Source organism: Antechinus flavipes, chromosome 6 (genome assembly GCF_016432865.1).
Source record: "Antechinus flavipes isolate AdamAnt ecotype Samford, QLD, Australia chromosome 6, AdamAnt_v2, whole genome shotgun sequence".
NCBI lineage: Eukaryota > Metazoa > Chordata > Mammalia > Dasyuromorphia > Dasyuridae > Antechinus > Antechinus flavipes.
Window position 1 is genome coordinate 171,516,669 of NC_067403.1, and position 27,777 is coordinate 171,544,445.

The 27,777-nt window shown below is 34.2% G+C and overlaps 1 protein-coding gene across 3 annotated transcripts in view; it reads right to left on the reverse strand.

Moving 5' to 3' along the window:
* Positions 1–1,539: 1,539 nt before the first annotated feature.
* Positions 1,540–27,777, reverse strand: part of ABHD18 (abhydrolase domain containing 18) — a 52,212-nt gene continuing 25,974 nt past the window's right edge. For all 3 annotated transcript variants that reach the window (XM_051963796.1, XM_051963797.1, XM_051963798.1), the window contains 9 exons: positions 26,166–26,244; positions 25,970–26,056; positions 25,290–25,315; positions 24,015–24,153; positions 19,174–19,263; positions 18,971–19,072; positions 11,008–11,395; positions 9,678–9,840; positions 1,540–3,759 (listed from right to left, as the gene is read on the reverse strand). In XM_051963796.1, coding sequence (XP_051819756.1) covers positions 3,708–3,759; positions 9,678–9,840; positions 11,008–11,395; positions 18,971–19,072; positions 19,174–19,263; positions 24,015–24,153; positions 25,290–25,315; positions 25,970–26,056; positions 26,166–26,244 — 1,126 coding nt within the window. In that variant the 3' untranslated portion in view covers positions 1,540–3,707. The remainder of the gene's footprint in view (positions 3,760–9,677; positions 9,841–11,007; positions 11,396–18,970; positions 19,073–19,173; positions 19,264–24,014; positions 24,154–25,289; positions 25,316–25,969; positions 26,057–26,165; positions 26,245–27,777) is intronic.

Consider the following 27,777-nt stretch of genomic DNA (forward strand, 5'->3'; position numbering starts at 1 on the left):
TCCTGTTGAGGATACCAAGACATCAAGGCTCACACTTCTTACTCCCCATCAGTCCCCCAATTGCAATCAACAGCCAAATCCTCTTGGGAATGGCTGGAGCAGAACAGAGGCCGCTAGTCAGTAGAATCAGGACCCAAGTTCTAACTAACTTCAAAGCTAGGGAAGGACTTGCAAGCAAGGCCATTCTCATAAGAGGATGGGATTAACATACTGGAGGCAAGGTAGTGTTTTATACACATAAAAAACCACAAGTGGGCTGGGCCCTGATACACTATCATTCTCAATCTTGATTAACATTTCCCAGAGGGACATCAGAACATGTCCCTCACACAGGGACAATTCCTGGATCCTGGAAATAGCCCCCTAGTTGATTGTCTACAGCGGGACACAGACCCAGTGGGAATAGGAATGGAGTATCTGGTTTGGTTCATTTGGCATTTATGAAGGACAAGAATTGTGAACATGTCAAGAGATGTTCTCTTCTCTGGGAAACAGGGGGAACTAAAAATCTTAAATCCCTCAGTGAACATTTGGTGCTCCATCAAAGAAATATCTTTCCAGAGGGTGAGATCATTCATAATGCAAAGGATTATTGTTCTGCCACACTCAGGGCACAGGCTGCTTGCTGGGAAACAGGGCATCTCTAAAATATTTTGATACAGGTCCATGTCACCTCACAGAGAAACTTCTGATGGTACCTCAGATCTGTCTCCACTCCAGTCCATCTTCCACCAACCCTGATGAACTCCAAGTCACATTGTCCACCGCCCCCCAACCCAATTAACACCAGTGGCTTGAAATTATACCCAGGATCAAATAAAAATCCTTTTTGGCTCTTTTTTTTTTTTAAACATCTTCTTTGCAGTCAATGGCACTGAGTTCCTTACTGTTCTATGCTCTCCATCTCCCAAGCTGGGCTCCATCATAGCAAACTTTTCCCTTCCTTCTTTTTTCTAATTTCCCTGTCTCATCTAACTCCCACCTTCTTCCAGACTCCTTCCCTCTAAGAGGACTAATGATTTTAACTTGTTTGTACATGATCATCTCTCCTCCCATCCAAGTGGGAGCTGAGAGTAGAGGGAGTTTTCCCCTTCTGCAGTCCTTTTCTCTGCACACCAAGTGCTTAGTACAGTACACTTGGCCCACAATAACTGCTTATTGACTTGACTTGTTGAAATTGCTCACACATTGACTTTGGCTTCCCCAAATCCAGCCTACTCCTTTACTAACTAGTTCTAAATATCTCCTAAATTTTTTTTCTTTAAAAGACCACATTTCTGAGAAAAGCTCATTGTTTTCTCAGTTCACACATTACCAAGAACACTGGAACTGCTAAATCTTCTGACCCTGGCGAAAGTAAATAGGGGAAAGTTGTTTGTTTTTTGGGAGCGGTAGTGGTGGTGATGGTGGGGTGAGAGGGATTATAGGGACACTTCTAGTTTTTCTAGATGGAGTCTCTTTGGTTCCTGACGTCTCTTTACTGAGAGTTCAATGTAATACTTGCTTTTTGTAAGTAAAATCCCAACGAAAAAACAAAACCACACTTTGAAATACTTTTATTATACAGTATAAAGTTAGGAAAATCATATCAATTTTAAAGTTACAGTATGAAATTCATATCCCAAATAAGAATGTACCAAATTTTAAAATTTCATGAATAAGAAATAATTGGAAACTATATACATTAAAAAGATCTATTCCCTAATAGATAATCATGAAACACAGAAAACTTTTCTTTATGAACAGTCTAGATGTGAATTTCTAGTACTATATTATTTACAAAGTTGATCATCATTGTAGACAAAGATAAAATGGCATGGTGGCCAAGACTTCCATGGTTAAATAAAACATAAAAGTTAACACTGATTTCTTTGCATTCATTTGTCTAGTTATAAATACGGGAATGTTTTTATAATTTCAGTTTAATGTTTTTTTCAAGTAAAAAATCCCATTAACACTGCTCTAAAAAAGTAATGTATTTATATAGCGCCCAGAGAGATCTTTTTAAAAGAGATTATTTAATTACATGGAAATTCTGTTAAGACTTCTTTTCATGTAAGTAATAAAACCCTGAAATTTTAGTTGTCATGCAAAAAGCCATTAGCAAAGCACATTAAAACTTTTTTTTTTTAATGGCTGAGGAATAAATTTTTTCTTAAATGAATTAAATGAGAAAATGAAGTGAATCATTTTAGCACTCAGAAAGAATAAATTTTTAAAAGCTACTGAATAAAAAACTTTGAATTTATATTTCACTAAAGCCAATCTTCCAAAAGAACTCAATTATTGGGTAACACTATATGTAAAAATGAGATAATAATGATAACCACGCGATAGTAAATACCACATTATCTCCAAAAAGATATCTCTGTGGAAGAACTATAATTAACACACTGCTGTAGTAGAGCAAACTCCAGTTTTTTCCTAAAAAGTCACTGGTAATTAAGTTTTCAAAGTAATTTTATATTTGTTTATTGGCATTTTGTAGGATTCAAAATGAAGATATTTTTAAATTGTAAAGGCACATAGTCATTCAAATATTCTTGCAAGGCTGAGAGCTCTTGTTTTAAAAATTCCCAAACAAATTAGTAAATTTCCTAAATATCCCCAAAACTAAACAATATTTCTTAGAAGTTCTCTAGTCTAGTTTTACATTTATTAAACTCAAAACTAGGTACTAATGTACATTACATGAGTATATACATTACATAATGTACATACAAACTAATGTACATACATTAAGAACCATTTCTCCTTCAATTTAAAAAAGTTACTATTTTGATCACACCGATCATAAAACTACATTAAAATTCAAACTCTGAACTTTACAAATTATCTAATTTCAGGCATTTTCTATAAAAGACAACAAAACACAATCTCATGACAATCAAAAGTTAAAATTATAAAACCACAACATGAAAAATAAAGTTTAATGTGAAAATTTGGCTTAACTTATAGGCATTGTGGAAATCAACTAGTTTTTCAGCTAATTACATATTATATTAGTTAAAATATTTGGCAACAACTAAAAAGTCATTTAGTAAAATACCAATGTCACAGTATATGGGGATAAAATACAGATATTGTATCAAATTTCCTATTACTTTCCTAAGTTTTGGAGTAGGGAAAGGTTTAATAATCATCAGGGTGACGTCTGAAAAAATACTTGGTTGAAATCTAAGGGTGGAGACATTATTTGGCTTTTTTCTCCCCATATTGGCTTAAGTTTCTGAGTATTAAAGCACTATTAACTGAGATTCAGTTTCTTATGGAATTTGAAGGTGTTTTTGACAAGTCACAGGCATTGTTCAAAGATAAAAATCCTAAAAACGAATTTACTAATAACTTTAACATAGGACAAAAGGTGAATTCAAATGCTTTTTTGAAAATTTATACAATAAACAGGAGTTTTGAAAATTTTAATTTCATTTGTTCTGTTTATAATTGTAACTAGATATTCTATGAATTAATTCATTTAATTAGAATTAAACTTATATAAACACTAAAGAAAGCTATTTGTATTTGTTAATTTTTAGCAAGTTTTCTATTAAAAATTATTCAAATATATTAAAAACATGTAAAAATGGAAATGCTGCTTAACTTCATAATTTACAGATGCTATAGTTTGCTGGTTCTTCACACCAAAGAATATTGGATGAAAATTCCTGGTATAAGATCCTTAACCATGGTAATCATTCCAGTTATGCTCAGTAAGCATATTTATGGAGAAAACGTTCAAATGCATCATAAATGGCTTGCCTAAAACAGAGTAAATGAAAAAACAAGCAATTAACATAAAATTAAGCTGTATAAACAAAGAAGCTCAAATGATTCCCACATAAGGCAAGGTTCATCAATTCCCTCCTACACAGTGAGTCAATCAAAACTATGAAGAGTACAGGGTCATAGAACTCTGGAAATGTACCACGACAATTGCAAGGGAAATTCAAAAAGTAAAATTGCAATAGATTATGTAGTAGCATCATTGTATGCTAAGTCATGACAGGAGGTGATTTACTTCTACTGTCATTCTTGCAACATTTTTTAGAGGTTGTACCTAAATGATAATCGTGATGGTTATGTGTCCTCTACAAAGTGATCAAACCACACATACACATGTACATGTGTGTGTGTATAAATATGTGATTCTACACTTGTTAATGCTAAGAGTTTGAAGATTTGTTTCCAAAGGGGATGTTCAACCAATGGAGAATAGCTGAAGAAATTATGGTATATAATCTGATGGGATACTATTGTCTAGTAAGAAAGATGAAAGGGATAGTTTCAGAGAAACAGAAAAGACCTTTATGAATGAACTAAGACAAAGCAAAATGAGCAGAATCAATAACATCAATATAAGATCACTCTGATCAACACAATGATCCACTAACCTTCCAAATAACTCATGATAAAACATGCTAGCCAGCCACCTGTAGCTGGAGAACTGAGGTATTCAGAGTACATAATAAAACTTTTTTCCCCTCTCTTTTTTGCAATAAAGCTAATATAGAAATTTGTTTCACATAACTTCACAGTAGTAATGGGTTTTATATTTCTTGCCTTTTCAATGGGAAAAGGAGAGAAAGAATTTGGAAATTAAAAAAAGAATAAAAAAAGATTTGTTTCCTGATATATTTGTATCAGGAAATATTATATACATATAACAGGAAATACTATATGCACACACTTGTTTGAATACTTGCTTTTGTTGATGATTTCACGAGAAAAAAAATTGTTTAAAAAAGATCCATCCTCTCAGAAGAGGATACACTGGCAGACTTTAGTAAAAATATGGAGATAATGCACTGGCAATAGGCTCTCTATCTATCCTTTGTAAGAACACTTGTCTTTTTCTTTTCCAGAAAGCAAGCTCTCCCCCCTCATCCCCCTCAGGCAACTGGGGTTAAGTGACTTGCACAGGGTCACAAACGAGGAAGTGTTAAATGTCTGATGCCATATTTGAACTGAGGGCCTCCTGATGTCAGGGCTGGTGCTCTATCCACTGCGCCACCTAGCTGCCCCCTACAATGCAAGCTCTTAAAGATAGGGACCGTCACATTATTTTCCTTATATACTTATATATTTCCTTATATACTCTGGTGCCTGGTATCTGATACCTGAATGCCTGTTTCACTTTTCTCAATATACACAATAAAATCTCCAATTACATTTCAATTATGCATTTGCCATTCGGCCTTAGGTAATTCTATATCACACTGTGAATATCCTAAAATGGCATCAGGATTTAAAAAAAAAAAAAAAGTAGAAAAACCAGTAAGACAAAACCATGAAAATTCACAAAACGTTCTCTTAATTATTCAGTCTTTCTGAAGTGAGTCCGTACCACCTCAACATTTTGCTGCTTTCTAATTCATGGTTCTGTTCACTCCAGGTTGTCTGTCTAAATGTCATATAAACATTCTACCTTCTACTAAATTTACTTATAGCTTAGCAGTTTACAAGTGGACAAGCCTGCCATCTACTGGTACAAGGAAGGAAATGGAGATGATTTTGAAAAAAAGGGAGAGCAAATTAGAATACAACCCTGAATGAATGAACGAATGAATGAATAAGCACATGCTAACCACTGGCAATACTGATATAAAAGTGAGAAACAAGCTTACACTTTAGTATAAAAAGATGACACAAATGAGGGGAGATGGAGCTAGAATGGGCAAGGGACCCCTCCAGGGCAGAGGGAACTGGGGCCTGTGGCTTCATTCATTTTTTTCTATCACTGACTTCTGGTCAAGTTTCCCCTTCCCTTCTCCAACTCTCCTTAGTTCCAATTTCCAGGTGTCTCAGGAAGGGTCCCAGGGAGGCTTCTCTGAACACAACTCCATTCTGGGGTATTCTTTTAGCCCGATGCCTCTGCTCCACAAGCAGGAGCCTTTTCTGCAACTGCCCCACCTGGCTGCTTTCCCAATTCCCTTTGTGTTTTCCCCAGAAGAATATAAGTTCTTTGAAGATAAAGATGATCTTACACACACAGGCTAGAGCAAATTAAGTTTTTTCTGAGTCGGTCTGTCCTGATTCCACTCCCTCTCTCCTTCCTATCCCCAGGATTACCCCCATTGCTTATAAACAGGTCTACACCCCTTTTTAAAAATCCTTCTACTTTACCCTGACTCCAGCTGTTTTCCCTTTTGTTTCCACACTTCAATAATAATAATTCTCTATCTGTTACAACCTGGCTTAGACCCCCTCCTCCTGACACTGATACTTTTTCATTCCTTCTTCCTTGCTGGCATCTGTGCAGCTTTCATTCTTTAACTCTCCTCCCCAGCCCCCCAATATCTCCTCTGGTATTCCATGACTTTCTTCTCTCAGTTTTCTTCCTGTCAATCCTTCTGCAGGTGGTTCATCTCTATCAACAAGTATTTATTAAAAGTACCTACTTTGTGCCAGACAGAAGGTACAAAATGGAACATTCTAAATACTTCTTATATTTGCTATCAATATAACTGTTTAGACCTGAGGTAAACTTCTATATTTACTTTGATGCATTTTATTTCAGGTATTTATAAACATGTTTACAAGAAGGGATATACAGGTTTCAGACTTGTTTGTATGCAGTGAGTTACCCTGGAGTAAGTGACTATACAAGTCACTTAACTCCTATTTGTCTCAGTTCCTCATTTATAAAATAGGGCCACTTCAAAGAAGAAAATGGCAAACAACTCTAGTATCTTTGCCAAGAAAACCCCAGAGACAAAAGACCATGAGGTCATTTAGAGTTGGATGTGGACTGAAAAACAACAACTTTTGCTTATTTGTGACTTGTATTCATAGATTCCAGACCGGAAGAATCACAAAAATACATGGTACCACTTGCAATTGTTTAACATTTTAAAAATAAAATAAAACAACATTAGCTCCAGCACAACATTGAAGAGCCTCCATAATCAGTTTAGTTCCAAACTACCTTTCTGGTGCTATTTAACGCTACCCTCTTTCAAAATTCTATTCCAGCCAACAGTAACATTCTAGTCCTAAATTTTCCTGTTCTATGACTTCATACAAGTTTTCATTCCTTTATAAAATATACTCCCTCAATTCTACCTGACAACCCTCTCCTCATCCTCCAAGACTGCTGTTTGTCCTTCATTTCTGAAGAGAGCCAGTGGCTTGCAGGTGATACCCACTGAAGCATGAATAGGAATTAAGCGAGGCAGGGTTGCCAAGGTTAACAGTCCCTCTTTCTCTCCCAGAACCACCCAGGGCCAGTGGCAGGACAAAAGACAGGACCGTTGGCGATGGCATGGGGGACAGCAGATAATGGCTCCACAGCATCTACTGCAGTCACCTTGGAACAGATTGTTCTCATCTACTGGGGAAGAGTTCCCTTGATTGGGTAGACATCCCCTAATTCACTAGTGGATTTGCAGTCTGTCAGTTACTCAATTTAGTTTAGCCCATCTGCCAAAATGGTTTTAAAGGTGTGTGGTCACTGGACAAACTACAACTTGTTGGAGGCACAGAGGAGAGTGGACTGACAGGTGGACACCAAAGGGGAAGCCCCAAACAGGGCTAGGCAAATCCTCACCCCAGAGGTGCTAGGCCTTCCTTAATATCTCATACCTCCTCCAAGACTAATCATGGGTGCTGATCCCACACCCTCAAATTTCTCTCACCAGGTTCTATATCCATTAGATTTATTTGTGCCACACCTATCCTAAGGGCTGTAAATTATCTGCAAATGCAGGACTGTGCCATATTGTGAAAATATGTCTTCTCCAGACTAACAACCCTCATTTTTTCTTAAAATGTTTCTCATGACAATTTCTAGCTCTTTTCTAATGGCTAGCCACTGGACATTTTCTATGAGAGATTATCAAAGATTTTCTTTTTTGTGTTCAAGACCCCTACGGCAGCCTGTTGAAGTCTTTGAATAATATTCTTAGAATACACAGATTATAAAGGAAGCTAATTACATAACAATTGTAAAAATATTTAAAAAGCAAGTTCCTAGATTCTATAATAAGGACTCTTACTAGAATTTCTTGAAGTTAACTCCTGAAATGGAGTGCTGGATCTGTTTACAATATTCCTGGTTGGCCTGACCAGCAAGCATAAAGCATAGGAAGGACTACTACTTCCTTTGTTCCGGAGAAGATACTTCACTAATCTAATTTAACGTCACATTCATTTGTTTTTCCAGCTTACCTATCATCCCTCAGTCTTTTTCATAAAAATGACTATATAGGATGACAAAATGTAACCACATCTCAGTAGCTGAATAACTGAATCTAAGTAAAATGAACTTCCAATTTCCTTCCTCTCATTACAATGTCATTCAACTGATAGCGCTCTCTGTATTTTACAACTTTATTGCCAAATCTGGTGTTCTTTTCTCAATCCTTATCCTTTTGGCTGCCCTCTCTATACTCTTTGGCACTGATGATCACTCTCTCTCTCCTGGCTACTTTCACTTTTCTAGATTTTCAGAACAGTTCTCCTTAGTTCTCCTCATACTTGTCTGATGACTCATCCTCAGTCTACTTTACCGGAACTTGCTCCAGATACTGTCTTTAAAGGCTATTTCACTTAACCTCCTCCATAGGTCAATAGTCATGTCTATCTATGCATGTGATTCTCGGATCAACACACTCAACTCTGACCTTTCTCCTTGTCTAAAAACTAGGACCACTCGCCTGTTGGACATCTTAAACAGAATATCCCATAAGTGTCTCAAACTCATCATATCTAAAACAGAATCTATCTTCATCTTTCATTTCCTGCCACTTTTCTGTTTTTATTATTGTTACGGGCTTATCCAAACCTCGATCCCCTCGATAGCTTTCTTGTATTCAGCCCTGTCATTTTTACTTTATAGGAGAGCCCTCATGTCATCCTCACCAAGCTGTCACCCTGCTGCTGTAAGGTTCTTATCACCTCTGGCTAAAACTTCTACAATAGCTTTCAGTTTGGTCTCCTTCTTTTAATCAGCCACCAAAATCTTTGCTTTAAAGTGTAAATCTGACCTTGTCACCAAGATCAAACATAAAAATGCCCGGGACTTCCTGACCCTGCTGGCACTCCAGCCTTCTCACAGGACTTCCTTGAATGACTATGATGTGGCTATACAAGCATGGCCACTCCTGCTGTTCCTACACATGACAGTTCATTTTCTCCATCTCCACACTCTGGGACTTATCCACAACTGATAATTTTCCTCCTCATTTTTACATTTTGGTTTTCCTGTCCTTTCTTGATAAATGGCACAAATCCCACTGCCTCCAAGTGGCCTCTTTTAGGCCCTGGTGCTAATGTCTTTCCTCTGGTCTCCACATTAGAACATGTATTACTGGAGAGTAGGGTATTGCATTTTGGCTTCTCTTTCAATCTCTAGCACTTAGTACTGTGCCTACACATAATTTTCTCATCTAATATGTGTTATTTCTACAAACATGCTCTGATTTGCAAATTGGGTAAGTGTGCTACTTTATGTCTTTGCTTAAATCAATGAAAAATCTGAAGACAAGTTCCAGAGATTTCAAGTGGCAAACATTGCCACTTGAAACCTTATCTTCCAAGAATTAAAGAAAAATATAAGAAAAAGAAGGGACAAAAAAGAATGGGAAGGAATAAAGTCCTACAAAGTCAGGATTAAGAAAAGAGTACTTTCATTTATACTAGTTAAGGGAAAAAAAACTTATTTAGACTAAGGATCTCACCTGAAAAGTCCTTGTTTGAAAAGGTAAGCACTAATATGTCCCCCTTCTAGGTATCGAATTTCACATCCAGGCCAAATTTCTTGAAGGCTTCGAACTCCTGTTCGTGGAATATAGGCATCTTCTTTGGCTTGAACCACTATAATCAGACTTGGATCAACTGGGACTATGTGCAGGATTAAAAAAAAAAAAAATTTAAAAATCTTCGCTTCAAATACCTTTGATAAAAATCAGATATCCAAGATATATAAGCAACTAACACAATTCATTTCCCAAAGGAAAAATAGTCAAATAACATAAACAAACAGTTCTCAAAAGAACTCCAAACTTGTTACAAAGGCATGAAAAAAAATGTTACAAATCAGGAACAGGAAGAATATAAACCAATACAAAACCTGAAATTTCACTGGTTAATTAATTAGCAAAGAGGACAAAAAGTTAACACTGAGATCCTGAAATCCTACTGGGCTAGAGTATCTAGAGATATCTAATCTAAGGAACAGAGTAGGTCATAGCCTGAACTAGGAATCAGGAATATCCAAGTTCAAACTGGACTTAGGTATGTGATCCTGGGCAAGTGCCTCCACATCTCAATTCACTTTCTTCATCTGTAAAATGGGGATAATAATACCTATCTCTCAGGGTGTTATGAGGAACAAATGAGATATACATAGAACTTCGCAAACCTTAAAGACTTGCCCAGAGTCATTCAACTAATAAATGTCTGAGGCCAAATCTGAATGAGGGTCTTGACTCTAAGCTCAGAGTTGTACACATACCGTGCCACCCAATGTCCTCATAACAAAACCTACTAATAAATTTTTATCTTCAAGAATCTCCTCTACATTCTTAATAATGGTCATCCAACTTCTCCTTAAGACATTTCCAGTGAAGAGAAATTCATAACCTGCTCATACACCATAATCCGGTTTTGTGACAACTCTAATATTCAGGAATTTTAATTTTTATTACATCAACCAATCATAAGTATGTGTTAAACAGTATGTATCTTCAATTCTGTAAAACTTACTCACTGGCCATAGTTTTTGTGTTCTAAGGCTAAGAACAAGTTGGATATAGCTTCTTCACAAAGGTTTTTCAAATACCTGAACAGTTTCATCTTTTCAGACCATCATCCCCTTAATAACATTTAACATGTTATTACATATATGCTTTCCAGATTCTGATATTTTCCTAAGTAAACGAAATATTTCCCAAACTAATTAAATTATAGAATATTTTGAGGTTTCTGATAAATGAAGTATGTTATAAAAAAAACATAGCATATCTGCACAATGGCAAAAAAACAGATTTCAAAGAAAAAAATTAATACCCGAGAAATTTGCTACATGGGTACATTCATCCATGACGCCTTTCATAAACATTAAAGATTCCTTCTGTAATGTGCTCCTTCTTTTTTCTTCTTTGCTTTTTTCTTCACTGAATTGATCTGAATGATTCATGGAGCTCCCATCCCTGCTTTCCTTAGTGGACAGTGTCTGACTCAGAGACTGAAGCTTAGAAACATCTTGCAACACAAGACCTTCTGACGTGGCATTGAGAGAGGATTTATCAGTGTTTTGACACTGAGCAGATTTCATGCATAATGATTCACTAATATCTAGGTTTAAAGTTCCGGAAGCCAGATCAAAATTAGTCAGGTTGTCCACACTATTAGGGAAATGTTTCACAAAATCCCGTCCCATTTTAAAAGAATCTGTCTGAAGAGTTGAAATGGGGAGAGAAAAATAAGAGAAATTAGAATATATCCTTAAGGAAGAGACCATTATTAACACGTCTTATTTATCAACATTACTTAAAAGCTAAAGGAATTCATTAAAATCATACTTTCTAAATAGAGCCACTGAAAATAAAGACTGAAATTTTATACCATTTATTCAAAAAGCTACATGTACTCATACCATACATCTTAGTCATCTTCCTAGACCCAAATGCAACTTAAGTCAAAAATAGCGCCATTTCTACCATAAATGTTTCTAAACACATTAAGTCTTACAATAAAGCATATTCACAAATTGAAATACCTAGGAAGAGTAGACAATAGCAAGTTTTTCTTTTTTTTTTCTTTTTTTTTAAGTGTACATTTTTATTTGATTGTAGGGTCATATTTCTCTTAATATATTTTTTTATTTTATATCTGCATTTTAAAAATTATTTTTTACATAGCACCCAGCAATGGAGATTTATAATGAAATTATGTGAGAACAAATGATATCACAATGAGCAGAAATCATTCAAATTTTTAAAAAAATCTGAAATCAACTTCAAACTAACCAAAAGAACATTTATAAAAAGAAATGAAATTTGAACAGAGGTATTTTGATATGAGCAGTGATTGTCAGTTACTTCCATTCCAACTTGATACAAACAGGTTCACTTTTTCATTTAACCAAAATCTGCCATTCATTCCTTCTAACCCTATATAGTAATTGGGCAACAAACTTTACAACTTTTGACAAGCTTTGAAGTAAATAGCAAGTTTTTCAAGTATAATTAATACTTATGGATCTGAAAATATCAAAGTTTGATAAACTTTGATAAACCAATACAAAATCTGAAATTTCACTGGTTAATTAATTAGCAAAGAGGACAAAAAGTAAACACTGAGATCCTGAAATCCTACCGGGCTAGAGTATCTAGAGATATCTAATCTAAGGAGCAGAGTAGGTCATAGCCTGAACTAGGAATAAGGAATATCCAAATTCAAATTGGACTTAGGTATGTAATTTTTGTATTTCCAGCAAAAAAGAGGAACTAAAATTACAGCAAATAAAAGCCACACAGACATGTTGACTGGATTGTCTGTGGTGACATTCTGGGAAAACTTGGACAAGAGATGAACAGAAAAGGTAGGCATGGATGAAATGCAATCTGCACCATTAATGAGAACACATAAATCAATAAGATCATAGATCAAATATTTTTAAACATAAAAGTTTCCACCCATTGTAAATCACCAGAAAAAAGTTAATGATGATGATGATAAAAGCATTTATGTAGTACCTTGTAGTACCTACTGTGTATCAGTTAATGTACTAAACATTTTACAAATATTTTCATTTAATTCACACAACTCTGGGAGGTAGGTGCTACTACCATCGCATTTTAGAGTTGGGGGAAACTGAAGCAACCAGAGGTAAAGTGACTTGCTCAAGGTCACAAAACTAATAAATGTCTGAGACTACTTTAAACTCTGGTCTTTCTAACACCAGGCCCATCCACTGTTACCTTATAAGTTTTAAAATTAAAAAACTTTTGATTGGGATTCAATTGTTTTTCAAACTCAAAAAGTCCTGTATATCTTAATTTACTTTACAATACATAACCTCTGTAATACTCCCTAGAGTAACTCATATGTAATGCTATTAAGTGTCAAGCACAATAGAGATAGGCCTAAAAAAGCTGGATACAACTTAATTCCCACTTAATATAAGAACAAGTTCTTTTTTAGGTATCAGATTTAGAGACAAGGCCATAGTTTTTGAGGTTGAGATGGTTATAGTGATTCAGTTCTTATCCCCTATGTAGAAAAAGGCTCTTGGTGTAGTAGAAAAGAAGAAGCAGTAGAATCCGGAGTCTGAGGATCTGCTACTTAATCCCAGCCGGGTTATACCCCAACAAGTGGAATTTAAATGTCTTATTCTTTGTTTAACAGACATCATCGAGTTTTTTTTTTTTTTTTTTTAAAGCTTGATAAGTCTGTCTCTGATAAATTAGTGTCTAATTATAATTTCTTGCACAAACCACTTCAAATCCCTTCTATAGGCATTTCCTCTAGCTGTCCCCCATGCTAATCTCTTTCCTTCTTCACCCTAGCTCCAGCCTTTCTTGACTTTCTTCAAATTTCAGCTAAAAACCTCCCTTCTGAAAGAAATCTTTCCCCAAACTTCCTTAATATTAGTATCTTCTCATTGATGATTATCCTCAATTTATCCTGTAAACATTTATCTTGTTTGCATGTTCCCTCTTTCATCAGATTAATAATTCCTTAAGAGCAAGGAAAACTTTTGATTGTATTTGGTTTTTTACACCCAAGTAGTGTCTGACACACAGTAGTAAATGCTTAATAAATGCTTGCTGATATGAGTTAAGAAATTTAAGTCAATTACTTTTTATAAGTTTCTAAAATACTAAGTAAAAACAATATTTATTAATTAAAGTAATGAAAAAGAAACTGCATTTAGGATTAAAAATGTGTACCAAGTTACCATGCCAAACACATCTGACAGCTGCTTTTAAATTCTCTACGATTTTGAAACTAAACATATGCTATAATATTTTAGGAAATTTCTAATATCTTTTAGAATATGCTACTATGGAGAAAAAACATAAGATTCTGTGTTTATTTTGCCAATGTCTCTAAAAGAAATAATTCATTCCTTCTCTCCAAGCATTCTCTCCAAGCATTGACTCTAAAAGAGAGAGAATTAAAGGGTGGAATTTGGCATTTTCTCTGACTGAAGACACTTCCACTTACAATTTTATAATATTTAGGAATAAATGAAAGAGCCATCTATATCAAGAGAGATGATTGTGGAGACTGAGTGTGGATCACAACAGCTTGCATTTTGTTTTCTTATTTTTTCTCTCTTTTTGATCTGAGTTTTCTTGAAAAGCAAGATAATTGTGGAAATAAATATAGAAGAAATATACATGTTTAACATACACTGAATTACTTGCCATTTAGAAGAGGGAATGGAGGGAAGGAAGAGAAGGAGAAAAAAGTTTTTCTATCCCAGATGAGATAGAAAAACAATGAGAAAATATTAATATTTTTTAATATACATTTATACTATGTTGCCACACAGGGACCCACAGATACCTGAAGAGCATAAATTAGAAACTTCACTGCAATAGTTCTGCTTCTTCCTTTTGGAAAGCACAGGCCACATGGTACTAGGAAACTGATGACTCACAACTGATTTATGAGAGAAGTAAACATGTTTAAGGCAAGTAAGTAAGATATTTGCCTTTGTTGTAGTAAGAACAGAGGCATTTGTGTATCGTTCTTTCTTTTCATAAAATCTAGGTGTAGCAGTAATGAAAAACAGAAGGATCAAATATAAATTTACTCTTATAAGAGAAAAAAAAATCCAATACATACAAGAAAATGTGATAGCTTTCAGTGAGCAAAAGATTATTACAGATATTTCCCAAAAGATCTTTACAAAGATATTAGTTAATGAAATTAATTTATCACCCTATAGCCACATATCAAGACAAATTCTTAATCCAATTTTTGGGTTCTTAAATGGCAGCTACTATCAAAGAGTTCCCTTTCCTATTTTTAAAATCTCACCTAAAGGCCTGCTCCAAGGCCTGACTGTATGTCTGTCGGCAGAAAACAAGCTAAGATGGGTCCTGTCAAATTAAGGATCAGTGATAAAAGTCTATGTCAGCTCTCTAGGGCAGATCAGCTAACGGCAAGGAGGCTTGTCACCAGGTCAAAGCCAGGGTAATGAATTTTCCAGCTACAGTAACTCTGTAAGATGACCTGCTAAGTTAGAAGGCTTTAGTCAGTCTAACACATACATGCCCTCAAAATGGCAGACTGACATAATGCATACTAGTATCTTCACCAGGAAAACCTAAGTGTCACAAAGAATCAGAAACAACTGAAAATGACCAAACATAATTACAAATAGGTATGTATATCAAATAGGAAGCAATATGATAATATATATAAGATACTCTAAACTTACCTAAAGCAGTAAACTGCTTTGGCAGAGTTACTCTTCACTGGGATTTAATAAATTAGTGATTTATATATGATTAAAACTATCACAGTATTATTTTATTTTACTACTCTTGGAATAGCCATGGTTAGAGGTCATTCTATAACTAAGTTGGGGAGGAAAATGAAGCTGGCAGAGTAGGCATAGAGCTTACCATAACAATCTTTTCCAAATAGAAAGATCCAAAAAATGCCACAAATTGATTTCCAATCAGGAAATCCACCAAATCATTCTTCTAGCCCCAGGAAACTTAAGGAGAGAGATAGAGGTCTGTACACAACAGGGATGGGACTTGGTCAAGAGGAACTATGTAGAACATCTGAGCAGCCAAGGCCTCAAAGAGCCATGACTAGGTAGGCATGAGGGGAGGCTACCAACTGGAATAGTGGAAGCAGCATAAGGATCTAAGAGGACTGAAGTTCAGGCCAGACATTTTTGAGAAGCACACAAAACCTAGCAATAACACAAAGCCCAAAGTCAGAAAGCAGACTAGCAGAATGAACAAACAAAAAAGAATCCCACTCAAAAGACTTATTATTAGAACAAGAAGTTCAAGGTATAAACTCAATTGATCAAACAGATTAAGAAAATTTTAAGACAAAGTCAAAAGTCTTAAAAAATAGAAGAGTTTAAGAAAGCAGACAAAGGGAATATATACAAATCAAAACAATTTTTTAAAATGCATTTAAAAAGTTATTTCATGTTTAAAAAAACCACAGGAATGCTTATTTTTGAAAGGCAAGAAAGACATTATTAGCAAGAGAGTTACTTGATAAACAGGATATGTCTTTCCTCCCTACTGTGCTTCTCCCCATCCTTTCATTCTTTGCTTATGTATTATTTTTAGGTGGGATCATAGAACTGAGAGATGGAAAGACCTTGGAGATTATTTACTTCAACTTTCTCATAGAGCTGATGTTGAGTGAGGCCCAGAGAGGTAAGAGACTTGCCTTACCTGTGTGAACTCAAGGTCATACATGTAGTAACCAAGTCAAAATCCAACCCCCTCTTTCCCCATTTAGGGTTATTGCTATTATATAAATGATTACCAGTTGCCTGATTCTTTCAAAAAGAAAAAAATCATTTTCCCATTAAGAATGTCTAAATTTTACTGTAATCTATTTAACATGTATAGGACTGCTTACCATCTGGGGGAAGGGGTGGAGGGAGGGAGGGGAAAAATCGGAACAGAAGTGAGTGCAAGGGATAATGCTGTAAAAAATTACCCTGGTCCCAATAAGATCAGGAGTGAAACAAGGTTGCCCACTATCACCGTTACTATTTAATATTGTATTAGAAATGCTAGCTTTGGCAATAAGAGTTGAGAAAGAGATTTAAGGAATAAGAATAGGCAATGAGGAAACCAAATTATCACTCTCTGCTGATGATATGATGGTATACTTAGAGAACCCCAGAGATTCTACTGAAAAGTTATTAGAAACAATCCACACCTTTAGCAAAGTTGCAGGGTATAAAATAAATCCACATAAGTCATCAGCATTCTTATATAGCACTAACAAAATAGTTAGAGTTACAAAGAGAAATTCCATTTAAAGTAACTACTGATTGTATAAAATATTTAGGAATCTATCTGCCAAGGGAAAATCAGAAACTTTATGAGCAAAACTACAAAACACTTTCCACACAAATTAAGTCTGATCTAACCAACTAGAAAAATTAAATGCTCTTGGATTGGGCGAGCAAATATAATAAAGATGACAATACTACCTAAACTAATCTATTTATTTAGCGCTATACCAATCAGATTCCCAAAAAACTACTTTGATGACCTAGAAAAAATAGCAACAAAGTCCATATGGAAAAACAAAAGGTCAAGAATTTCAAGGGAATTAATGAAAAAAAAAAATCAAATGAAGGTTGCCTAGCTGTACCAGATCTAAAATTATATTATAAAGCAGCAGTTACTAAAAGCATCTAGTATTGGCTAAGAAATAGACTAGTTGATCAATGGAATAGGTTAAGTTCAAAGGACAAAACAGTCAATAATTTTAATAATCTAGGGTTTCACAAACCCAAAGACCCCAGTTTTTGGGATAAGAATGCATTATTTGACAAAAATTTCTGGGAAAATTGGAAATTAGTATGGCAGAAACTAGGCATTGACCCACACTTAACACCGTATATCAAGATAAGGTCAAAATGGGTTCATGACCTAGGCATAAGGAATGAGATTATAAATAAATTGGATAAACAGGATAGACCCAGACCTGTGGAAGAGGGAGGAATTTATGACCAAAGAAGAATGAGAGATCATTATTGACCACAAAAATAGAAAATTTTGATTATATCAAATTGAAAAGTTTTTGTACAAACAAAACAAATGCAGACAAGATTAGAAGGGAAACAATAAACTAGGAAAACATTTTTACAGTCAAAGGTTCTGATAAAGGCCTCATTTCCAAAATATATAGAGAATTGACTCTAATTTATAAGAAATCAAGCCATTCTCCAATTGATAAATGGTCAAAGGATATGAACAGACAATTCTCAGATGAAGAAATTAAAACCATTTATAGCCATATGAAAATATGTTCCAAATCATTATTAACCAGAGAAATGCAAATTAAGATATCTCTGAGATACCATTATATACCTGTCAGATTGGCTAGAATGACAGGGAAAGATAATACAGAATGTTGGAGGGGAAATGGGAAAACAGGGACACTGATACATTGTTGGGGGAATTGTGAACACATCCAGCCATTCTGGAGAGCAATTTGGAACTATGCTCAAAAAGTTATCAAACTGTGCATGCCCTTTGATTCAGCAGTGTTTCTACTGGGCTTATACCCCAAAGAGATACTAAAGAAGGAAAAGGGACTTGTATATGCCAAAATGTTTGTAGCAGCCCTGTTTGTAGTGGCTAGAAGCTGGAAAATGAATGGATGCCCATCAATTGGAGAATGGTTGAGTAAATTGTGGTATATGAACATTATGGAATATTATTGTTCTCTAAGAAATGACCAGCAGAATGAATACAGAGAGGACTGGAGAGACTTACATGAACTGATGCTAAGGGAAATGAGCAGAACCAGGAGATCATTATATACCTCAACAACGATACTGTTTGAGGATGTATTCTGATGGAAGTGGATCTCTTCCATAAAGAGAGCTAATTCAGTTTCAATTGATCAAAGATGGGCAGAAGCAGCTACACCCAAAGAAAGAAAACTGGGAAATGAATATAAACTGCTTGCCTTTTGGTTTTTCTTCCTGGGTTATTTATACCTTCTGAATCCAATTCTCCCTGTGCAACAAGAGAACTGTTCAGTTCTGTACACATATATTGTATCTATGATATACTGTAACCTATTTAACATGTAAAGGACTGCTTGCCATCTTGGGGAGGGGGGTGGAAGGAGGGAGGGGAAAAATCGGAACAGAAGAGAGTGCAAGGGATAATGCTGTAAAAAATTACCCTGGCATGAATTCTATCAATAAAAAGTTATTAAAAAAAAAAAAAGAATTTCAAAGTCAAAAGTAAAGAAAGTTACATTTCATAAAAATCTGAACACTTACCCCACAATATTCAAGCATGTGAAAGATTTCTTCTTCATAAACTGTCTGTGTATAGTATTGTTTCTCCAACTCCCTCCAATTAATTGATTTACTTAGCACACCCTAAAAGAACAGTAAAAATTCACTCTCATGCAAAAGCCACTTCATTCATTATTATTTTTACATATTCAAAGTTGGCTAAATATTATATGCAATAACATTACCGTTGTAAAGACTCCAGAAGCAGTTGACCAAGAAAGACATGGAATTAGTGGTAAAGGTTTAGGCCAGTTGGTTACAGCTAATGAAGCCATCTGTAATAAGAATTACAGTGTTATATAATGTTTTAAACAGGAGATCCTGCAATGAAAAAATAAACTATTTTCAATAAATCTTAATTCAGTTTATCTTTATAGTTCACTTTTAGTACTATATTCTTCCACAATGTTTCCTAACGCAGATAATTTTCAGGGATTATATATTTGGTCTTGTTCACTAATCCATTCACATATTTATTGAGTATCTACAAATTGTACATTATTCTGTTGTGTGGAACCTTTTCTATTTGTGACCTCTTTTAGCCCAAGAAATTTTTACACAGCTTTTATTCTTGGTATATAAATATATAAAATAGTATATAGTATAACAAATCAAACATTTATTGGCAATGTCATAACTTTACAATCTTATGTGACCCCATGTGGGTTCACAATTCACAATTTAAGAAGCTTTGGAATAGGCAATGTTCTAAAACTAAAAGTTGCAGAGAAGGCGCCAACTTGCTTTGGTAGAGTCAGGCTCTTCATTGGGGAGTCTCCCTAGGCACCTATATTTCCAAATGCCTCTTCATGATGTCGAGTTCATTCTGGGTTCTTGAAGGCTGTCACAGTACCTGAGAGTCTTCCCAGTGCCATTCACAGAATATATCTTATCTTTCAATGAAGTGAGAAAGGTAGGTTAGAAGTCAAAGTGAAAATGCTAAGCTGAGGTGTAAAGATTTAATTCAATAGGTAACAGAATCGCTGACATTTCTGATTATAGAAAAGAAAGCAGAAAAAGAGGTCTATTTTAGAAAAATGCCTGGCAAAAGCACATAAAATAGAATGGAAAGAGGTAGGAGGAGATTTATTAGTAGGTTACTACAATACTCCAAGTGATAAATCATGGCTTCAGAAAAGGACTGATTATAAAGTACTCTTTCTGCCTTTCAGCTGAGAGGCCATGGACTGTAGGTCCAATATTTCCAGTTTGGGCCAAAATATTGAATTGTTTTTTTAAGTAACAGTTATGTTTTAAATGCATCAATTAAAAAAAACAAATCTTTTAAAAAGTCCATCTCATACCTATTACATTATCTAAAATAATAAAAGTGGAAAATCACCAATGCTAGGGAAGTGATGAGAACTGATGCAACCATTTTGGAAAGCAATCTTGAATTATGCCCAAAGAGTTATAAAAATTTGACCTAGCAATACCACTATTAGGTCTGTTAGCCAAGATAATAAGGGAAAGAACCTATGTGCTCTAAAACATTAATAGCAGCTTTCTTTGGGGTAGCAAAGATTGAAAATTTAAGGGAATGTCCAATTGGTGAATGGCCAAACAGGTTATATGATTGTGCTCTAAGAAATGATGAACAGATTGATTTTTAGAAAAACATGGAAAACTCCTGCATGAAATAATAAGTGAAATGAGTAGAACCAAGAGAACTTTGTAAATAGTAATAGCAATACTGATAGACTGAAGATTAACTACAAACAACTAAGTTATTCTGAGTATGAGAAATACTCAGATCAACTACAAAGGACCTATGAAGGAAGATTCTATCCACCTTATAAATAAAAGTATGCATGGTATGGTTCTACAAACACACATCCTTGTGCCAAATGATAGTCCCCTCTAGTATGGAATGGGGAGGGAGAGAGACAGTTTAAAACTTAAAATAGTCCTGGTGAAGGGTAAAAAACATTATTTCTTAGCTCTAATAGTTCTCTCCTCTCTAATGTCAATGTAACAAGCTGTTTTGTTTGCATTCAGTTTAAAGCAGTTTCAATTTGGGGTATGTGAACTTAAAAAAAATTTAGCCAAACCTATGTTAATAAGATGTTTCCTTCACATTCCTATTTGTCCTACTTTATGTACTTAAAAATATTATTCTGAGAAGAAATCATAGGATTTGCCAGACTGCCCAAAAAAAAGTTCTTTTTCAGAAGGAGATAGTCTTTTTAATGGGTACTTTGGGACTTTCTTGGATTAACTGTATTGCTGAGACAAGCCAAGTCATCTACAATTCTTCATTATACAATACTGTTGTTAATGCATACAATAGAATTGTCTGTTCCAAAGGGAACATCTCTAACACATTTTTTGATCTTACTATAAAGAGATACAGAAAGAACTCACACTTTAGATAATTGATTTTTGAGGTTAGTTTCAACTTCGCATATTAAAATGACTATAAATCAATGAAAATAATTTATATAAGGAAAAAAATAGTCTATTTAATAGATGGCGTAACTATCCTCAGTTCAAATCTCACCTACAAAATTAGTGGCTAATTTAGGTAATTTCTAAGGTTCCTGCTAGCTGTAAAATTCTATGATAAAAGTCAATTTTCTAATTACTCTAAGCACAATCATATTACAGAAAGAGAGACACATATGTCCAGGACTAGAAAACTATTGGCATTCTGTTTGTATATAATAAATAATAAAATTGTTGTAATATAATAAATATAGCAGGCATAAAATGGTATGATAAGCATGAAAGCAATATCAATGTCCAAAGTGGTTGTACTACCTTCAATTCAAAACATTTGTCTCAGTTGTTGACAAGCATAAGGTAGTCAAGTGGAAAAAAATTTTTGGTCAAGAAACAGAAGCACCAAAGGATCATTGCATATAGTCCTGTCATGGCATGCTCCAAACAACTGATTATACTTTCATAAAAATCCAGAAAACATTTATCAATTTACATTTACATACAATAACATTCAATAGCTTCTAAGTATAGTTAATATTCTCAATACTGATAAACAGCTTAGATTTTAATACTTATTTTATAACCAAAGTATTCATCATAACATATCAAATTCATCATAACAATGAAAAGATTAAATACTATGAGTTCACATTTGCAGCCATGATGATTAACCAGATAAATAGGTATTAGTTAAAAATGAAAATCTTTGATCTTTAATTTTTTTAAAAACGAGTTTATTTAGAGGACCAGCTAAATGGCATGGTGAATAGAATGCAGGGCCTAAAGACAGAAAGACTCATTTTTCCTAACTTCAAATCTGGCCTCAAAGACTTAAAGCTGTCTTTCCTCGGGTAAGGCATCTAATGCTGTTTGCCTCAGTTTCCTCATCTGTAAAATGAGATGGAGAAGGAAATGACTAATTATGCTAGTATCTTTGCCAAGAAAATCTCAAATGAAACTGAAAAGTATTTTAGAGCATGAATGAAACATGATGGATGAGAAGATACATCCAAAATATAGAATGAGACACACTTTTTTTTTTTGGACTTAAGAGTTATACAACAGCTGGGCAAAGAGTTTTTGCTGTATTACTTTTAAAATATTGTATTAATTCTTACTACCTGGATTTGTTATTCTAAATTATATTAATTACCACTAAGAAAAAGACCAAGGTCTCTCACTGAATCGGAGGCCTTTGTCAGTCATGCTGATCTACGTCTTGTCACTAGACTCCAATAACTGGAGGAGAAAATGAGACTGATGGCTTTGCAGCACCACTCTGCTTCACCTAAATCCAATTCACTTACAAGTCAAGACATCACCTTTCTAATGTTTTTGGTTCTCTTCAAAAATAAAGTATGAAACAACTACCACTAAGATGAAAAGATGATGTGTTAGATGACACTGTGTCACTATCTCTCAAACATAACTAAAATAGAATTTATTTGGTATTTTAAACAGATTAACTCATTGGATCCCCATAACTTTGTAAATTAGATGCTACTCTTCTTCCTAATTTACAGATGAGGATACAGAAACTAAGTGACTTGTTGAGGATCATGCAACTGTAAGAAGTACAGAGAGATATAGAAGTAAGAGGGATATAGACTGAGGCCTTCCTAACTCCATGCCCACCACGTCCCCCCTGACCCAATATAAAAAAGTAGTAGTGGAAGAAAAAAGACATAGGTAACTTTTAAGTTGTTTCATTTGGAGTTAAATTTAAATGGAGATTATGCTCTACTTATAAGTTTCTTCACTTTTCTTGGAAAAATAGTCTCATAAAATGAGAAAATGCTTGATGTAAATTATTTTGACTCTACAATTGTCTAATGCTTTATTTATTCAAAGCATTTCTCCATGTATTATCTCATTTGAGTCCTGCAATAGCCCAGTCACACAGGTACAACAAGTATTACTAAGGAATCCCCTTTTACAGATGAGGAAATAAAATATAATCAAGGAGTTGAAAGACTGGTTCACTGTGTCAAAGAATGGGTGAACTGGATGAGTTAATAGAATAGGCAAGGTTTCCTGCTTCATAGGCCAGTGTTTTAATAATGCACTATAATACATGCAGTGCCTTTTAGGCGAAAATCCAATAGTGTTAATTCTTTCCCATTTTTCTATATAATTTCTCTTTAAAAATTATAACCTTAAATTTTATCTATATGGATACTTTCTTTACCTATGCAAATTACAGCTCCCCTGTGACTTAATAATCTTTGTAAAAACAATCAGCAAATTATCAAGAACCATTTAAAGAGATATTTTCTTTACTAAGTTCAGCAATGGTGACCATTTTCTCATCCTGAAATCTATTTTTCTAGACAAAATCTCAACCCTCAAACTTTAGCATATGAGGTAAATTTTCCTCTAAGAATTTTAACTTACATATACAACGAATGTCTTTATTGTTAATTATTATCAATTTTCCCTTGGGGAATAAAAAAACCCAACAATTCAAAGGGACTTTTTAATGTAAAGTTAAGCCTAGCTTTGTTTAATTGATTATACTAATAACTGAATAAGGCCATTAAGTTTATAACATAATGAAATAAATGAAAACAACATAAAGGCTTACATGTCCTCCCATGGATATTCCAGTCATCCCCAGAGGTCCATAACCCTCCCTCTCTAGCCAATGCAAGAGAGCTGCAGACTCTAGAACAAGAGCCCCTCCCATCACAAAGAGGTCAGACACATTTTTCAAGCTTGACCTTCTATTCTCAAAAAGAGAGAGAAAGAGAGAAGAATGGGCTTATTTCACAAAATTATATTTCTAAATATAACACTTAACTAATTAAATGTTAAGTAGATTAATCAAATGAGATAATATATGTAAAAGGCTTTGCCAGCCTTAAAGTACTCTGTTAGTTATTGCTATTTTTAAAGTCATATATTGCTAGCACAAAGAGCTGATCTTGCAGCCAGAAAAACCACGGTTCAATTCCTGAGTCTGACATTATTAGTCTGTCTCATAAAACAGCTCTGATAGCAGGGACATGTATTAAGGACTGTTATATTACAAGGGCTGGGTTTTTTGGTTGCTATTGTTTAAATGTTCATTCTTTTAGATAAGAGAAATCAAACTAAAAGTAAGTTTTTAATTTTTGCTTTATTTTGAACAAGGATGAAATAACATTATACACAAAAGAACTCTGACTACAGTGACTCAAGAGCTTACATTTTAAATGATTTGTCTCATATAATTTTTTGATCTAATTTATTTTAAAAGCCAAACTTGTAAAAGGAGATACATTGGAGTGTTAAGAAATCCTTGGTTCTATGACAATACAAAAAAAGTGTCTTTCTGGCTTATTTATAGCCAAACCCCCATATTTCAACTAATTTAGTGATTTCCTCTAATGATAAGCTCCACAAAATACAAATTCTTTAACCTCTAATGTATTCATTTCCCATTCTTTTTTAATAATGAAGATTTTGAATGCAAAAATATGCAATTAAAATTGAATACTACTACAAGAATAATTATTTAACCATTCCTATGACTTCTCTGTCTAAAACAACGCTTTCTGGCCACTACTACCTAGATATGCTTTCTTCCCTCATGAGATAAAATGAAATCCAGAACAAGCTTAAGACTTTAAATTCACAAAAAATCTTAACCTAAACACTTTAATAGGAAGATTCATTACTGCTTTAATTACAGTTTACTAAAGTGAGAAAATTTCTCGCACAATCTTTCTGCTCTTCTATCACATGAAGGTTTTAAACCATTCTACTGTTCCTTACTAACTATAAAGTGCTAGTATTTTTTACCATGCAATTGTAGCAAGATAGACTTTAGAACTGATGACACTAGACAATGAGTAACAAAATGGAGCATTATACTTACACTTGATCTTTGGGTTTTCTACAGCCATTTAAGAAAATATGTCAAAGAAAAAGCTTACAGAGAATATAAACTCAATACCCTTAAAAAAAACAGATCCATAAGCAAAGTGCCTCATCTACTATCAAGAATCAAGAATTCAAATTCAATTTGGGTATTATTACTTACTGGTTGCTATCTAGAAACTCAATTTTATTAAGTTAAAAGCTGGACAAACTTCACCTAGATATCCTTTGGAATAAATACTGATAATACATCAAGGTTATGAAATGACCATTACCCCTCCATCCCCCGCCCCAGTAAAATGTCAAAGTAAGTACACTAATAAAAAAATAGCAGAGTGAGATTTAAACACTTCTTTTAGCATAATATAACACTTTCAGACATGTAGATGGCTTTTTATGACAGCTAAGAAGCAGAACCATAAAAATTGGGCACATAATAAAAAAAAGAAAACTGAATATAATGAAACATGGTGGAAATTTAGGAATGATTAAAAAGTTTTGATATACTATATGTTGAAACTAATTTCTTCATGTATTTAAAAAATTTCCATTAATTTTTAAAAAAATCTCTTCAGATATGAAAATTACCCATTTACTTTTTTTAAAGGACTGCTTTTTATGCACATTCTAGCAGATAGTCATGAAGAAACAAAAGATTCTTGATTATTGCAAAAGGATATAATAAGGGTTTTCTAACAACAAAGAAGCCATACATGCTTCTTTGATCATTGGGCGGGCCATAAGTGTTCGTCGTCTCCAATAATACTAGAGAAAGAAAATATAATATGCTTATAAGAAAAAAAAAAATCACATTACTGAGGTAGGATCAATTAAAAAATTACTGTGGGCTTGCTTATTGTTTTTTTAGTCTTACATGATCTCCTGTTCCAGCAAGATGAATGCACACTGGTCTGTATTTGCTGTTCCATTCTTTAGGTACAATGAATTGAAACCTATTTCAAAGATAATTGATAGTTACATTCAAGATACTTTCCAGAAAAAACATTTGAAATATGTTAAAATAATAACTTGCTTATAAGTATAAAAGGCCAGATTTTGAATTTTCAGATTTTTAGAAACTGTCAGATATATCATGGACATCAACAAGATACCCTCCATCTTTCATTAAAAAGCATACAATGAAGAGATAGCCATTCTCATCAGGCAGCCCATTTAGCTCTTGGACAGCTTTAATGGTTATTTAGTTTCTTCTTAAATCAAACTCCTATCTGCCTCAATCGATCACCCATTCAAGTGATTAAGTGAAACTTTGACACATGGCTTAAAACAACCTGTAAAAGAAGACTCAGGTATAGTGAAGAAGAGAACTAAATTTGTAGTCAAACTTCAGTTCAAATCCAGCTATGCCACTTAGGGAAAAAAATGTGTATGACCTTGGGTCTCAGTTTCTCAATCTGTAAAACAAAGGGACTGGACTAATTCTAATATTGCCTTGTGAATAGCAAAAATTTACAGAGCATTTATTAGGCACTTGGGGTGGGAAGGCAAAAGTCAAATCTCTCCTGCTTTATTAAACAATAATTTTCTTTTCTTCTTTCCTACTAGCATAAAACATGCAAATATATTTTTCTCTAAATATTCACAGGTTGTATCTAACTTATAGCATGGTGTGATGCAAAGATTATGCCAAGCTAGAGCTACATGATTTTAGTAAACTCTAATAGTTCTCTATTGCCTTTAGAATCAAATAAAAACTCTATTACATGTTATTTCAAACTCATTATAATTTAGACTGAATCTCCCTGTCAAACAGGGAGTCATCTATTCAAATGCTACAGCAAAGCTGCTTAAAATTTGAGTTGTGACCTCACATGGGATTACAAAATTATGATTTATTATCAGTAAATGTTTGATTTGTATAGCTATTTTATATGCCTACATACCTGAGGTCAAGTAAAAAAGGGTTGCCAGTGGAAAAAGGATAAAAAGCCTCATGCTATAATGCAACTCAATGAGCCCCCCTTGGCCCATTAAGTCCTAGCAGACAGGGACAAAAATTATCCATCGAGATGACTTAACTAGGACATTGTGAATGGCTTAACTGCCCAATCTCTCTCCTCTGTTTCACAGCCTAACTTAGAAAAGTTGGTTACATTCAATGCCTCCTTTCCACCTTCCATCATCTACTTCTTAACACCTAGCAATTTCTTCTAGGAAACCTTGCTGGATCTCTATGGGTTTTAAAATTTTCTCTCTTCCCCTAATTATCATGCATAAACTCATCAACTTACATATGATATCCTATTAGAATATCGAATTTAGGGAATGTTTTGCCTTTTAGCTTCCCAAAATTTAAAGCTTTATGTAAGCCTGAATTATTATTAATAATTTAAATGTAAATCAAACGCAAAAATTTGACCCCATCTTCCTCTTCTGTTGTCATACTTTCTCTTTTCTCATAACCCATATTTCTTTCCAGAATTTTGGGGCACTATCCTTTCCGTATCATATACAACCTCTATAAA